We start from the raw sequence: 14,473 nt of genomic DNA on the forward strand, positions 1-14,473 counted from the left end.
CCTGAGCTTCCCAGGGCAAGCAGCAGTGGAAGAGCTTTCTTGGCACCTGGGTCATTTCTTTCCTTTATGTCACTAAGAAGGAATTCAAGGGTTTGAGAAAGCAAACATTCATATTGGGGTCCTCCCCAGGATGAAGAGCTGCTGCCTCAACGACCTCTTTAATTCAGAGCAGATCCATGAGGTGGAGAAGCAATGCTCAGTAAAAGGAGTGCAAGAAAGTAGGCCAGGTAGCACCAGGGGGATCGGCTCCATTGGACATGTGGGTCTTCCAGCCCACCCTTCTCTCTTTGGAAGGCTGCAAAAGCCCAAGTATGACAGTGCATGCCCCTGACACCACCAGCATCCTCTATGCATGGGCACAGTGCTGCAGCATTGCTGGCAGAGCAGCAGTTTAAAATAATTGCTGCATCCGCCTCACCGCCTCCTCCTGCCATCCCTGCAGAGTGCTGTGCAGAGCAGACTCTGCTGCAATCCCCTCACACCAAGAGCTGTTTGGATATTTATAAGCCCAGAATCAGCCAGACTGAGATAGGTGGGGGGGAGGGCTGGGCCTTGTTGGGCTCAGAAATGGGGTTGAGGAACATGGAATGGCCCAAATGGAGCAGCCACCAACACAACATTGAGCACTGCAAGGAGGACGCTGCCAATTTTGCTTGTAAATTGTTCTCTTACCTTTTCACATTCCATTTTTTTTTTCCTTCTGTATTTAAATACCTTCCTCTCCTACTTAAATGACCCAGTCGTGGGTTCCTCCATCCAGTGGTGCATTCACTCTGAGCTGAGCTTTGCAATCTGCAGGTCCTGTGCTGCGTTATAGGTGGGGAAACTGAGGCACGGAGCAGGACTGGATGTCCTCTGGGTGGCAGAAGGGATCCCAGCTGTGAGCCCAGCTCTGCACCATCAGGACAGGGACCTGAGGGCACTGAGGCTCTTGAAGCCTGCAGGGATCTACCCCAGGAAGGGTTAAAAACATCTCCAGTGCCACTGGTATGTTCATCTGGCCAGCATGGATAAATGGAAGCCCTGCGCCTGAGGTTGCCCTTGGGTTGTTGCTCCTCTGTGGGTACATCCAGGACCATGGAGGCTGCTTGAGGTGGGAAGCAACACAGGAAAGCCATGAGCTCCAACCTGTTGCTGGCTCTGTTGGGTTTGCTGCCAAATCCATCTCAGCTCTCTGGCCAGCGATGCCACGATCTATGGCAGGGCCTCCAGCCACGTGGCTGACCCGAGTCATGTATCCATGAAGAAGAAACTGGATTTTCTATCTAAAAAACAAGTCACCCTGTGGGTAGGATGCAGTTTAGAGACTGGGTTGTCACCATGGCAAGAAAAAAGCCACGTTTCCCCATTATATAGGAGTGAAAAAGCAAATCTCTGCTTGCAGATCCCACAGTGTCAGCAATGGAGCTCAGAGAGACCCAGAGAGAAGGAAAGCACAGACCTGGAAGTGGGTTGGTTTGGGGCTGCATAGGAATGCCTGAGCCCAACCTGGGGACCTACCTGTAAGAACTAACCCCAAACCCTTCAGGGAGAGAACCTGGAGTTTTGGGATGAAATATTTGCATTTCAGTCCCCACTGTTGTCTCCCTTTGCTGGAGGTTTGCTAAAAGCCCAAAGCACAGCACCAACCCCATAGCTCAGCCCCTTCCACGGCTCTTTACCCCATAGTGATTCCATAGTTCCACAGACTATCCAGAGTTAAATGGACCTATAGGGACCATCATGTCCAACTCCTGGCTCCACATTCCCTTCTATGGGAATTCCCATATTGGGAATTCCAATATGGGAAGGGAATTCCCTTCTATGTTCCCTTCCCAACAATAACCCAGCCTACCCAGAACACATTTGCTCGTCTTTTCCCTCCCCACCCTCCACAGAACGGATACCAAAACAGCTCCTCAATAATATACATATTTATTTCCTCTTAATTAGTGTCGATATTTACAAAACCTGTGATACTCTGTGAAGAATAAATTATATACACTCATGATAAACCAGACAGCAAATGCTCATTTGGAATATGTATGTACACAGATCTGTATACCTATTTACAATGGTCGGCCCTATTGACGTGGGTTTGCAACCCCATGGATGTGCCTGACCCCAGGGACACCCCTGTGCCGTCAATGAGAGCAGGAACGTCTATACACACTGTGCAATTCAGATACAGCTGGTGTCTACGTTTTTTGTCTAGCAAACGCATGGTTAAATGACTTGAGATTCCCACGAGTTCTCCTCTACCAGTTTATAGGCCTCTCTCCATTCCTGGTCCCATTTCTCCCATAACCATGGCAACAGAAGGTTCGGCTCCAGCATCGGTAGGATGAGTCCTTCTCGGATTTCCTCTTCCTATCGATTCACCCAAATGAGGCACCACACACAGCTTTGATCCAATGCCTGTTTTTCCCTTCCTCTTCCAGCAACGATTAGTAGGTGACATTGGAGGACAAGAGTGCAGTCTCAAGCAACGAGGGAGCAAGTGCAAAGGGATAGTTACAGTCTTATACACGACAGAAGGATGATCAAATAAAACCAAAAACCAACCAGCCCAGAGCAACCAGGCAGTGTGTCTGACACAAGCAAGGCCTTTAGGACAGGGCTGTGGTCACTTGATGTCCAGCAGCTCCTCCAAGCCAACCATCCCACCAACAAGGAATGAGGGTGAGGGATTTTCCTCTCTCCATGCACAGTGTGGACTAGGGGCAGCCAAATCCATCATTTCATGGAGAGACCAAGATTATGGGGGTAGGGATGGGTTACAGGGAACCTCACTGCCGGACCCTGATGGCAGGGACAAGGTGATGTGCTGGGTGCTGCCATGGGCATGAAGAGGGAGCTGTAGACTTTTTAGGATGCAAATCCAAGTGATTTGGAGCTGGATCCTCCCCTCCTCACCTCCCAGCCCTGCAACATGCTGACCAAAGAAAACACTGATCACTGACCATATAAACCATCACGGTCCCCTATGAACACCCCAAGGAAAGCACACCTCAGCCCTGGGACTAAAATCCCAGCATGGTTCAAAGGAACAGAAACCCAACCACTACCAACAAACCCAGCAAAGCCACCCAGCACAGCCCAGCAGACCCCTTTGACTTCTGTTTAGCTTTGCCTGCACCACCACAAACATACCAAGCAACGGGCTCAGGGTGAGGATTTGGGTTCCAGGGAAAGGATACTGAAAAGCTGCTGGGATGCATGCAGGGATGCACAGATCTGATGCCGCCTCAGAGGCTGAATCCAGATCTCTTTCCCTTGGGCCCCCCCTTAGGGGTACTGTGAGCCCAGAAAGTCCACAAGCCTTTGGCAGCGATTTCAATGCTGACCCAGGAGTTATGTGATAACAAAGCAAGGCCATTCCTGAAATACCTCCTCCTCCTCTGTCTTTTTCTCTCCTTCTGTGTATTTATGCACAAATATGCCCGTATTTATACACCCACATGCTACAGTCACATAACATCAATCTAGAGATCCTTTTCTTGGTATAGCTCAGTATCCAGATTTACAGGACTTCAACACAACAACAAGATGCAGAGACTGGTTTCCCTGACCAAAATTCATCAGCCCATGTTAATAGTTTTCTCCCATTGTTCCTAAAGCCAAGACAAGAGCCTTCCCTCACCGCCCTTAGCAGCTATTGCAGAGGATGCTGAAGGCTTGATGGGTTGCTCACAGAGTTAGACATGCACTGCCAGTTAGAAAACAACTCTAATCACCACTTTCCATCTGCAGAACCGTGGCACAAAGGGCAAAACTTCAGATACAGCTCCTACCTCCTCTAGGTACCACCATAGGAACAGACAGAGCAGAGAGCATTGGTTCTCCATCCTACCCATGGCCAATGGCTCCATGAGAGGTGGAAGGGAGACCCAACCTTTGCATTATGGCACCCTCCATCTGAGCCATTTCACATCCCATTTTTGTACCCACTGAAGCTGAGGGGAAGCTTGAGATGCTCAGCATCTCCACAGGGGCCTGGAGGCTCTCAAACCAAATTCCTCAAGAAAAAAAAGAAAGAAAGAAAAAAAATCACAGTCTCCTCCTGAAAACTGGTTCAAGATCACATCAGTGAGTCAGAAGCAAAGCTCAAAATAGCACTAGAGCTCCGACCTGCAGGCACAAATCCCATTAAAAGCTATAGGGGAACCATTTCTCTGTGCGCGGGAGACATCCAGACTTCTGTTTCATGCAGCCTGATGGGTGGCTTCTGACCCCCACAGACCTTTCCTGCCCCAAAACACCCATCTGAGCACACATCTGGGTGCCCCCTGCTCTGCAAACCAGCTGCCAGGGCCACCATGGAGATGCCCTCCTTCCAAGGCTGGATTTGCTCATGAACATCTGCCAGAGTGAGCACACAACATGCAGGATCCATCCACGGCCAGAGATGCCAGGTGGTGAATGGCCTGAAGCTCACAGAATTTGAACAACCAGACACTTTGCAAAGTCAGCATCCTCCCAAATCACTCATAGCACTACACAGCAAAGCTGGGATCATCCCAGTGCTCAGGCACCCTTGGCTGGGCAGTCACATCCCCATAGACATGCAGCAAGCTGGATCAATAGAGGCTGGGCAGCCACCTGGGAATCACACCTCTGCCATCCCATTCAAGCTTCGGAAAGAGATTTATTGCTTTCAGTTTTGTTGATTCTCATTGTGTGTGTTGCAGGTGTTGGTGAGCTTTGGAGATGCCCATTCCAGAGCTGCAGCAGCAAAGAATAGGAGAAGGTTCTCAATGTAATGTGATTTTGGGCAGGCACCCAACCCTGCATGGTGCTCAGCACCCTGGGTGATTAGAGCTAGGCCTGAATCAATCACTTATTAAAGATGAGCGATCCCACCTGGCTGAGTGGGGTCACTTCAGCACAAGGGATGGATCCAGCCCCGAGCAGCATTTTGAACCATTGCTGTAGAATACGCTAGCACCGTTTGTTGTATTGTTGTGAATATTGTTTTCCCACGGGAGGCCAGGAAGGTCCGGCTGGGACCTCACTGCCACAAACTACCATAGGCTTCCCTCCTGCACCTGCACTCAGCAGCAGCAAAGTGCTGATCGAGCCCAAATTCAGCCCCAATTCACCCCAACTGGAGGGGCTGCTAAATGCCTTCAGATGGGGGCTTTGCTCAGCCATGACCTCACAGGGGTCCCCTGGCCCAGCCCATCCTGGGATTTGATAGCAATGGGGGAAAGACAAGGAAATCCAAGTGGGATGGGCAAAGCAGATGAAACCCCAGAACAGACAGCTCCAGCTCTCTCCAGACTACGCCAGAAATGGAGAAGAAATGGGGATGATCCTGAGGCATCCACATCCCAGCACAGCCCTCAAATAGACCATGGGAGAAGGCAACGCAAAAGCAACATCTTGGAAGCATAAGCTTGGATCCAGTCCACCATACAGGAAAAACCAACAGCCCTAGGGCTCGACACAATTGAAATCAGGGTTTTCCAGCCCAGAACACACCCCAGGACAGCTCATATCTGTGGCCACTGAGCCAAGAAGATCTGAGGCTCCAAGAGCTCACATTAGCTAGATTAGAGCTATATATATTCACATTAGAGAATTTGGCCCTATGGTCGCTCTCTAAATATCTATACACACACACGCAATAATTGTATGGGAAATGGCTGAAAACTGCTGACCAGACAAGTCCAGAGAGCCCGTTCCTGCCATCCCACCTGCTCCTCCAGCCCTGCCCGATCAGCTGTGCTTTCTGCTCCTGACACCCAGATTAATGACCAATTACTCGCCCCATAATGAGTGCAGGTGTTTAACTTTCAGCTCACCTTCCACGGAGCCGGCTCTTGGGGCTGGGTGCTGGGGCACTCAGGCTTTGCCTCGTTATCTATCAAGCTGTTGTCAGCACATGCCACCCCCATCCCATTTCTAAACATATTAGAGACATTTTAGCTCCCACAAATCTCCTCCGAGCCACTGGAGAATCTATAAACACTATAAACATGAATACTGTATATTCTACTAAGAAAATATATATTTGTGTGTGTATTAAATATTCAGATTCATGCAACAGATACCCATGCAGCTGTACTGTATTACTGGTTAAATTTCACTGCAGTATAAATATATTGTAGGCCACAGCATAGTTGCTCCAGTTTTATATATAGATATCAAAAAAAGAGATGCTTTTCGTTTTCCCAACTCGTTTTCAGTGTGTCAGTGGAGGTGTCTTTGGTGATCCTGGAAATAGTGGTGGATGGAAGTATCATCTGAATAAATCAATGAAATCCAAGCGTTTTGATTTGTTTACTCGTCCCTCCCGGTACCCAGCATAGAAAACTTAAGACTTAATAAATAATGTGCCGCCAGACTAATTATCCCTCCCCTGGGCCTCTCACTGGCATACTGCAGTGGCTCAAACTATTGCAGCATGCAGCATTTTCCGTTATGAAACAAGAGCCGGGGCGATGCGTTCAGCTTGGCACTGCTGAGGTGGAAACCTGAGCCCTCTAACAAGCGGACCAGCCCTGCCTGACCTTCCCCAGCCCCAAGCTGATGACCCGGCTCTGGGGACGGGGCCATGCCAGTGAGCATCCCTGCATCCCTGCTATGGCGTGGAGCTTGGACCTCTCCACACCTCTGGGAAGCAGAGAGCCTGGGATGGCAGAAGGGAAACAAAATGGTTCGGTTTTGTTTGCTTGCACGTTATTCAGTGTGGAAATCAAAGGTTAAAAGTCACTTACACAGCTATTGCTTCCCATGCAGAACCAAATAAACACCGTAGAAAATACTGTGTTAACTACAATGCAGAGCAGCACTCAATATCTGCAGTTGTTCCACTTCAGCTTTAAATACGGGACTAGGATTTAGCGACTAGACATCGGTTAGCATTTTGGTGATATTCACATAGTTTGTGTTAGCTAGGGTGCAATTGGCTGTCTTCAAGTTCTCCTCCCTAAAATCCTCATTGCTATTGTTTACACCTTCCTGAATCTCCATATAATCAGACTTACTAATGGTAGAGGCACTTCTGCTTTTCTTTAGGTCAGGGGAAGAGGGGATCTTTGGGCAGCTGGTTACTTGCAAATATTGAGCCTGCTCCTCTCCCTCTGTCTCTCGGTGGTAGAAGTAGTTGAAGTTGGACACAATGACAGGCACAGGCAGGGCAATGGTTAGCACACCAGCGATGGCACACAGGGACCCCACGATTTTCCCCCCGATGGTGGTGGGGACCATGTCTCCGTAGCCAACAGTCGTCATGGAAACCACGGCCCACCAGAAGGCATCGGGGATGCTCGGGAATTGGGACTCGCTCTCGTCGGCCTCGGCGAAGTAGACGGCGCTGGAGAAGAGGATGACGCCGATGAAGAGGAAGAAGATGAGCAAACCCAGCTCCCGCATGCTGGCCTTGAGGGTCTGCCCCAGGATCTGCAGCCCCTTGGAGTGCCTGGAGAGCTTGAAGATCCTGAAGACCCTGACCAGGCGGATGACTCTGAGGATGGCCAAGGACATGGCTTGCTGGCCTTGCTGGCCATCCTCTGGCTTCTCAGCCAGCTCCGTCCCCAAGGTGATGAAGTAGGGGATGATGGCTACAATGTCTATAATGTTCATGATGTTGGTAAAAAATCCAGCCTTGCTGGGACAGGCGAAAAACCTCACCAAGAACTCGAAGGAGAACCAGATGATGCAAAGCGTCTCCACGATGAAGAAGGGGTCTGTGAAAGAGGTCGACTGCTGGTACCCCGTGCTGCTGTTGGAGTAGGGAGGGTGGCTCAGCCCGCTGCCGTGCATGTCTTCATTCTCATCCCGAAAAATGGGCAATGTTTCCAGGCAAAAGCTCACGATGGAGATCAAGATCACCATGACAGAGACAATAGCTATGACCCTGGCAGGGCCAGAGCTCTCAGGGTACTCGAAGAGCAACCAGACCTGTCTTTGAAACTCATTCTCTGGCAGCGGTCTCTCTTCTTCTTTGATGTAGCCTTCGTCCTCCCGAAACATCTCCATGGCTTCTTCCCCCAGTTCATAGAAACGAATCTCCTCTGAGAAGATGTCCAAGGGCACATTAACCGGCCTCCGCAACCTCCCTCCAGATTGGTAATAGTACAAAATAGCATCGAAGCTGGGTCTGTTCCTGTCAAAGAAATACTCGTTCCGGAGAGGGTCGAAATATCTCATTCTCTTTTTAGGATCTCCTAGCAAAGTCTCCGGAAATTGAGCTAACGTTTTGAGCTGGGTCTCAAAGCGCAGCCCTGAGATGTTAATGACCACCCTCTCGCAGCATTCATGGTCGGTCTCGGGGTTGTACGTGTCCTGTGGGTGACCTGGAAGAGCTGCAGCTTCGTCTGCAGGATCTCCGGTAGCAACTGTCATATTGGGGTTGAAAGAAAATCCTTATGCTAAACTCTTCCGAGTGCCCGGTGGTGGGATCGGACTCAGGGCAAGGCTACTATCCTGCAGAAGGACAGGTACGTAGGTGTGGAAGTGTCTCATGAAAAGGCGAAGGGATGATAAAACAGGAGAAAACAAAAAAAAAAAGGAAAGAAAATTGCCCCTGCTGAGAAAGAGAGAGATGAAGTAAAGTTGGGGGGAGGAGAGCGGCTCCCTGCACTACCGCTGCCTACCTCCGTCCTCAGGGGGGTTAATCGGAGTTAATCAGAGTTCAAAACTCCCATCTAAAGCCATTAGGCAGAAGGGAGGAAACACCTGAGGAACCTTCATCTATTCACAACCGGCATAGAAAAACCGGCCTTGACAAAGCAGAACATTTTGGGTTTTATGGTTAAAAATAATAATTCATAAGAGGGGAGAAAAAAGCAGGAGGGGGAAGGGAAGAGAAAGGAAGCAAAACCCCAACCAGCCCTATAGCGGTAAAGGGACCCGCGGGGCAGTGCGGGCTCGGCTCATTTCCAGGCATGCAGTTAAGGGTTAACATTCAACCGTGCATAGATTATTCTAAGGTTCTACAGCAGGCAATCCGGCACGACCCTCCAGGTAGCCCTAACGGCTCCGCTTTAACTTCGGCACCGTCCCCATCCTCCTGCCCCGGCTATAGGGCCGCGGGTGCTGCACTGCCCGCCCCGAGCTGGGCTCTGCTGCCTGAATTTGGATGCAAGCTGCCCGCGGACCACTGCAGTCCCCCTCCTCGACCGCTGGTGTCCCGGCTGCTCTCATTCTCTGCAAAGCGCCATGGCACACAGAAAACAAATCACATTACCTGGAGAAGCCAAATCTTAGTGTCTCTTAGTAAGACCGATTATCTGACCCCTGGGGAAATCCTAGAGAGGAATACAGGCTTCCAAGATCCCCATAATTTCCTCTCTCTTCAAAGTTAAAAATAATGGTGAGTCATCGTAGAAAAGGAGAAGGGACATAAAAGGGGTGAGATTTCCAGATGGTGGAAGTCGGGTCTTGGAATGGTTTGGACTGGAGAGAGAGAGAGAAAGAGAGAGAGAAAGAGACAGAGGGACAGAAGTCCTCCCGGAGCTGTTGCAGGTCCGCACTTCAGGGCAGAGCAGGGTCTGTCTGATGCCTCCGGTACGGCGGGGGGAAGGTGCTAAGCTCAGCAAAACCCGATGTCCCCGGTGTCCTCGGGAGGTGTGGCATCGCCTGGAAAAAACAGCGAGAAGGTAGAAAGCCAACGGGGGTTTTGGAGGCAGCGTCCGCAAAGCCCCCGATTCCTCCGGGCAGCGCCGCTTCCTCCCCGCCAGCTGTTATCCCGACGCTTCGCTAACCTGCACTGCAACACGAGCCGAGGGGAGAGCGGAAAAAAACAGAACCGCGTCTCTCTCTTCTCCTCTCCGCTCCGGGCGGTGGGGCCGGGCCGCCCGATGGCAGCGAGGGGAGGAGGCGGCGGGCGGAGGGGGAGCGCCGCAGCCCCCGGCACAGCGATGCTCTGCGGCGCCGCACCGAACGCCCCGGGGACGGCGGTCCCTACGGCACCGCGCTGCCTCCGCGGGGGGCTCGGGGGGCTCCGTTTTCATCGGTGAGACGAAGAGCTGGTCGGTATCCCCTCCTCCATGCTCCCCCCTGAGCATCCCCGGCCGTGAGACCCACGCGACCCGCACCCACCCTCTCCATCCTCCCCAAAGCCAACCCCCAGCCGACCCACCCCCCCGTGGGGATTCCACTCCGGTGGGGCTACAATTCTCAGGGAGACGCTGGGGGGGCTCCGATCCCTGCATCAGCCTCTGCTCCTCCATCAGACCGCCCCATGGGATGCTCGAGCAGCAGCGATCCATCCAAACTCTCCTTTCCCCCCCCGGTCTCTTTTTTGTTTTTCAGGTTTTTTTTTGCCCTCCCAAAGAAAAAAAAAATAACAACAATTCCTCTAACCTCCCTTCTTCGGCTGCAACTCGACTTGTCTACTTTGAGCCAGGATTACAGAACCGGGGAGGGGAGGCAGGTGGAAAATAACCCCGCGGTCTGAGCCTCCTCGGTAAAGATTTCAGCCTCCCGCAGGCCATGTACGCCTGTTGGTTTCTCTCTTCATCACCTCGGGTGCAGATATTGCTGCAGATCCTTCTTTTCTTGGAAATTTCCCCTTCCCGTGCAACCCTCCTCTCCCTTCTCCTTATGCACTAGAAAAAATAGTACAACCCTGACAAGGCTTGCAGCATCCAACGGCTTCGCTTAACCCTTTTCTACCAGGCCCAGAGGAGAGGAGCTGGTTTTTGTCCCAGTTTTTCTCCTTTCAGCCCCACTCCAAAGCCCCGCTGGGTTTAACCTCCTTTGGCTCCTGTGAGCATCACAGCAGAACACCACGAGCAGCATCCACCTGCTGCAGCCACAACGTGAACCTCCAAATCAACCAACCTTGATGATTTTTTTCCAACATGCATTTCTTCTCCTGCCCCTAAACTCCCTCCTCCCCTTCCTCCCTGCCCAAAACACCCCAGGTTTGCTCAGCAGTGCGGACATTTGCTCATTGTTTAACATGTTGATTATAATTTAGCATGAGGTCTGGGCTCCTCTCTCTGATCCCAGACCCGAGCGGTGATTCTGCTGCTGATCTGAGACGGTTACAGCATCATCTGAGTTGACATCACAGATTCCAGCACTCAATTTCTGCTACTTTCTCCCCATCACACTCTGTCCTGCTCAGAACCAAACACCTCCTCCCACCCCCACCCCGTCTTCGGGTTCCGTTCATGCAAATCTGGGGGCTGCAAGGGCAGGAAGAAGGCGATAGAAATCAACCACAAGAGCCCGGTTTGTCACTGCAGGCACAAGGCGAGCTCGCTGCAGGCACGAGCCATGGCCGTCTGTCAGAGCGCTGGGATTTCGGGCAGCCTCGAGGACAAGGTCGAGGCGTTTGCTTTCCCTTTTGCAACCGAGAAAAAAAACAAAACAAAAACGCCAAGCCTCCATTTCACAGCTTGTGGCAAGCCGCTATTTCAGCAGAGACAGCGGGGAGGGGAGGTGGAGGGGGGTGGGGGGGAGAAAAAGGCACCAACTTACAATTGGCTCTGCAGTCAGGCATGCAGCGAATGCACAAACAGCCGCGCTCCGCTCTGCTGGCAGCACCTTCACCTGCGCTGCTGGCCCTGAAACTCGCCCCGGGCTCCTGGGAGCAAAGCTCCGAAGGCAACAGAGCTTCTCAATGAATATTCATAAGATTAATATGAGCATCTCTCTCCCCCCCCTCCCTCCTCCCAAGCAAGAGACCTAGATTTCAACCACTGGGAAATAATCATATCCCTGGATGCGCGATGCTGCTGCTTTAGCGGGCGGCTCTGAGCGTACCACGTTTGTGTTGGAGCCTGGATCTGCATGGGGAGATCTGGGGTTGCAGCAGCTCTGCGCGGCTTTGGGGGAGGCAATGGGGCAGGATCAGGCTCCTGTGGGCCACGATGCCAATGTTTGGGGTGAGGATGTTGTGCTGCCCCATAGGCTGCAGCTCAGCTGGACACAATGTGAGCGATGCACCCACACCATCCCCTCTTCTCCATCACCCCTAGAGCAGTTGTTTTATGTCAGCCTGCTTTTGCAGACCTGCACATGGAGACATCACCCCATCCTAAAGGAGGGGGGGGGGGGGCAGGCACACAACAAAGCTGGCACAAAACGCTTTGGCTCAGCCTTGGATTGTTCTGCTATGACCATCCAAGGAGAGCACCAGGACTGCAGGGTGCCCAGCATCCAGCAAACACTGGGGGAGGTGATGGAAGCATTTCAGTTCCCATATGCAGCAGTCAGACTGTGAGGTGCTTATGCTGCTGGAGGGGATTGCAGGGCTCACCCTGGAAGCCCAGTAAAATCAGTGCTGTGGGTGATGCCCTGGGAGGTGTGGGGGCATGGTGGGGTTAACCCATGTTTCCCTGAGCCTCAGCTGAACATGAATTTCCATGGCAAAGTGGGGCTCACACACACACTCTGGGTATGAGGCTACTTGGGAAGAGGGGTTTTAATTTTTCCCTATGTTGTTTCAGCCTTTTCTGAGCTAGATCTGCCATAGCAGGGTGGGCAGAATCCAGACAACAAGATGCCCAAGGCTGATACTTATGCAACGTGTAGAAACTGAGGCTGAGAGATTCAAGCGCAGCTGAATTTCTAAGCTGCTATTCCCACTGCTGCCTTGCCAAGGCTTTGCACAACCAGTGGGGCTTTTCGTATCAGCAGAAGCATCTCCTTACAAAGAGCTCCAATCCTGCCTGTAGCAAACGGAGGAAACCTCTCTGAATTGAGTGATGCTCTCTGATTTACTACCCTAATTGTGGAGCTATTATTATAATGTGTACATCTGCACCCGCCTCCCTCTGCCACGCTGACAACTCAAGATGTAATTCAGTGCTTTGGAGAACGCAGCGAGTCAATACACTGCACCTACTTGTCTGATTTACATGTGTTTCAATGGCTGACACCTTTGCATTAATATTGTCATGAAAATATATAGAGATTCCCACTGGTTTCTTTCTGTTATCCAAATGGAATGTATACCTTTCTGAATTGGGACACCCTGATGTGATGGAACAGGGTCTGAAGATGGAGGCAGCCAAGGAACAAGGTGACACATGTTGGGGGAGCACTATGGGGCCATGTTATGGTCTCTGGGGCAGCTGAGCCCATGGGAAGGTCTCCTGATCCTACAATGAGCTCCTGATCCTTGGGAAGACCCACTGTCCCTTGGCAAGGCATGGCCAAAGGGAACCCAGCCAATATTACCCACCTGCAAAGATCAAATCACATACATTCTCCCTCTGTGGTGTTTCCCAAATTAAAAATATGGGGTTATTTAAAGAAAATAACTCCAGGTTCCACCTTGAATGTTCGTTTGATGAAGGCTGTTGTGTTGATGCATCGCTCAGCCCAGAGCAGAACCAGCAAAGACTGCATTGCCTGAGAGCTGTTCATTGAAAACAAAAAGTCATTTTGCCCAACTGAAACACGGTGTAGAACTTCAGTTCTTGAGGTCTTTGGAGCCCATTGAGGTTGTGAATATTTCATAGCAGGCTGCTGCAGGATTGCTAATGGAGCCATGGCGCAGGGCGAGCGGCAGCTCCGGCCACTCTGGCTAAAAGGTTCTTATAGCCTCTTTCTTTGACTTGAACCAACAAAAAGGACAGGACAAGCCAAATTAGTGAGAAGAAAGGAAATCAATAGCTTCCTTCGAGACAGGCACGATTGCTTTCAGCTCTGGGAAGGAATCTGTCCTGCTCCCAAGCCAGCATTATGCTCCCCACACTTGTCTGTGTATAACCCCCCCATGTTCCTCCCCAGGGCTGGGCCTTTATGAAGGCATCAGCTGAGCCACCGCATCCCCCTGAGCTGGCTGGGGGCAGCTGAGGGGACCCAGCTGTGTTCCTCCATCCTCAAGTCCTTCCAGACACCACGAGACTGAGCTGCTGCAGGGCTCCAAAAGTGCTTTTCTCTGTGTTGCTGCCAGCCAGCTTTGCTGAACACCAGAGCTCCCTGTCTGACCCCGTGGGAGATGCAACAGAAGTGATGAGTTTTCCCACATGCCTCATTTTCCTCCAATGATTTGTTTTCCTCGGGTCTGAAGCAGACCTCTCTCATGTGTTCAGTGGAGCATCACTTCTACTCCAGCTTTAGGAAGGACGATGCTCACCGAAATAGCAAGGAAACAGAACTAACTGAGCTTAGGGAGAACAATAAGGGGAGATGGGAGATGCCTGCAGTGGAGATAGCAAAAACCTGCAGACAGGTTGTCTCTGCCTTGGGGCAGTGGGTAGGTGACCTTAGGTGACTTCATCTCCTGGACCCTATGTTCCTTGTGGTCTCTTCTAGCTTGGAATGTTCCATTCCATTCCATTCCATTCCATTCCATTCCATTCCATTCCATTCCATTCCATTCCATCCCATTCCATCCCATTCCACTCCATCCCATCCCATCCCATCCCATCCCATCCCATCCCATCCCATCCCATCCCATCCCATCCCATCCCATCCCATCCCATCCCATCCCATCCCATCCCATCCTTCTTCTTCTCTCATCCCATCCCATCCTCAAGTGCTGCATAACATCTGTGTGCCTCCCTGTCTATCTGCCCCTGCT

The 14,473-nt window shown here is 51.4% G+C and overlaps 1 protein-coding gene across 6 annotated transcripts; it reads right to left on the reverse strand.

Annotated features, from left to right (window-relative positions):
• Positions 1–1,895: 1,895 nt before the first annotated feature.
• On the reverse strand, positions 1,896–11,550 carry KCNA2 (potassium voltage-gated channel subfamily A member 2). Of its 6 annotated transcripts, none has more exons than XM_015885053.1 (3): positions 9,693–9,997; positions 9,176–9,567; positions 1,896–8,512 (listed from the first exon to the last, which is right to left on the reverse strand). In XM_015885053.1, exon 3 carries the CDS (start codon positions 8,329–8,331, stop codon positions 6,832–6,834), a length of 1,500 nt encoding a protein of 499 aa, XP_015740539.1. In that variant the 5' UTR covers positions 8,332–8,512; positions 9,176–9,567; positions 9,693–9,997; the 3' UTR covers positions 1,896–6,831. The 6 variants fall into 6 exon arrangements, with proteins under 6 accessions (XP_015740539.1, XP_015740538.1, XP_015740536.1 ...); XM_015885052.1 differs by having other exon boundaries at positions 1,896–8,515; XM_015885050.2 differs by lacking the exon at positions 9,693–9,997 and adding an exon at positions 11,419–11,550 and having other exon boundaries at positions 1,896–9,567.
• Between the last annotated feature and the right edge of the window lie 2,923 nt (positions 11,551–14,473).

This window comes from Coturnix japonica, chromosome 26 (genome assembly GCF_001577835.2).
Source record: "Coturnix japonica isolate 7356 chromosome 26, Coturnix japonica 2.1, whole genome shotgun sequence".
NCBI classification, from domain to species: Eukaryota; Metazoa; Chordata; class Aves; order Galliformes; family Phasianidae; genus Coturnix; species Coturnix japonica.

Excerpts from the sequence above, each read along its gene's own strand:
- KCNA2 (XM_015885050.2), bottom strand. The coding sequence starts at position 8,331 with ATGACAGTTGCTACCGGAGATCCTGCAGACGAAGCTGCAGCTCTTCCA.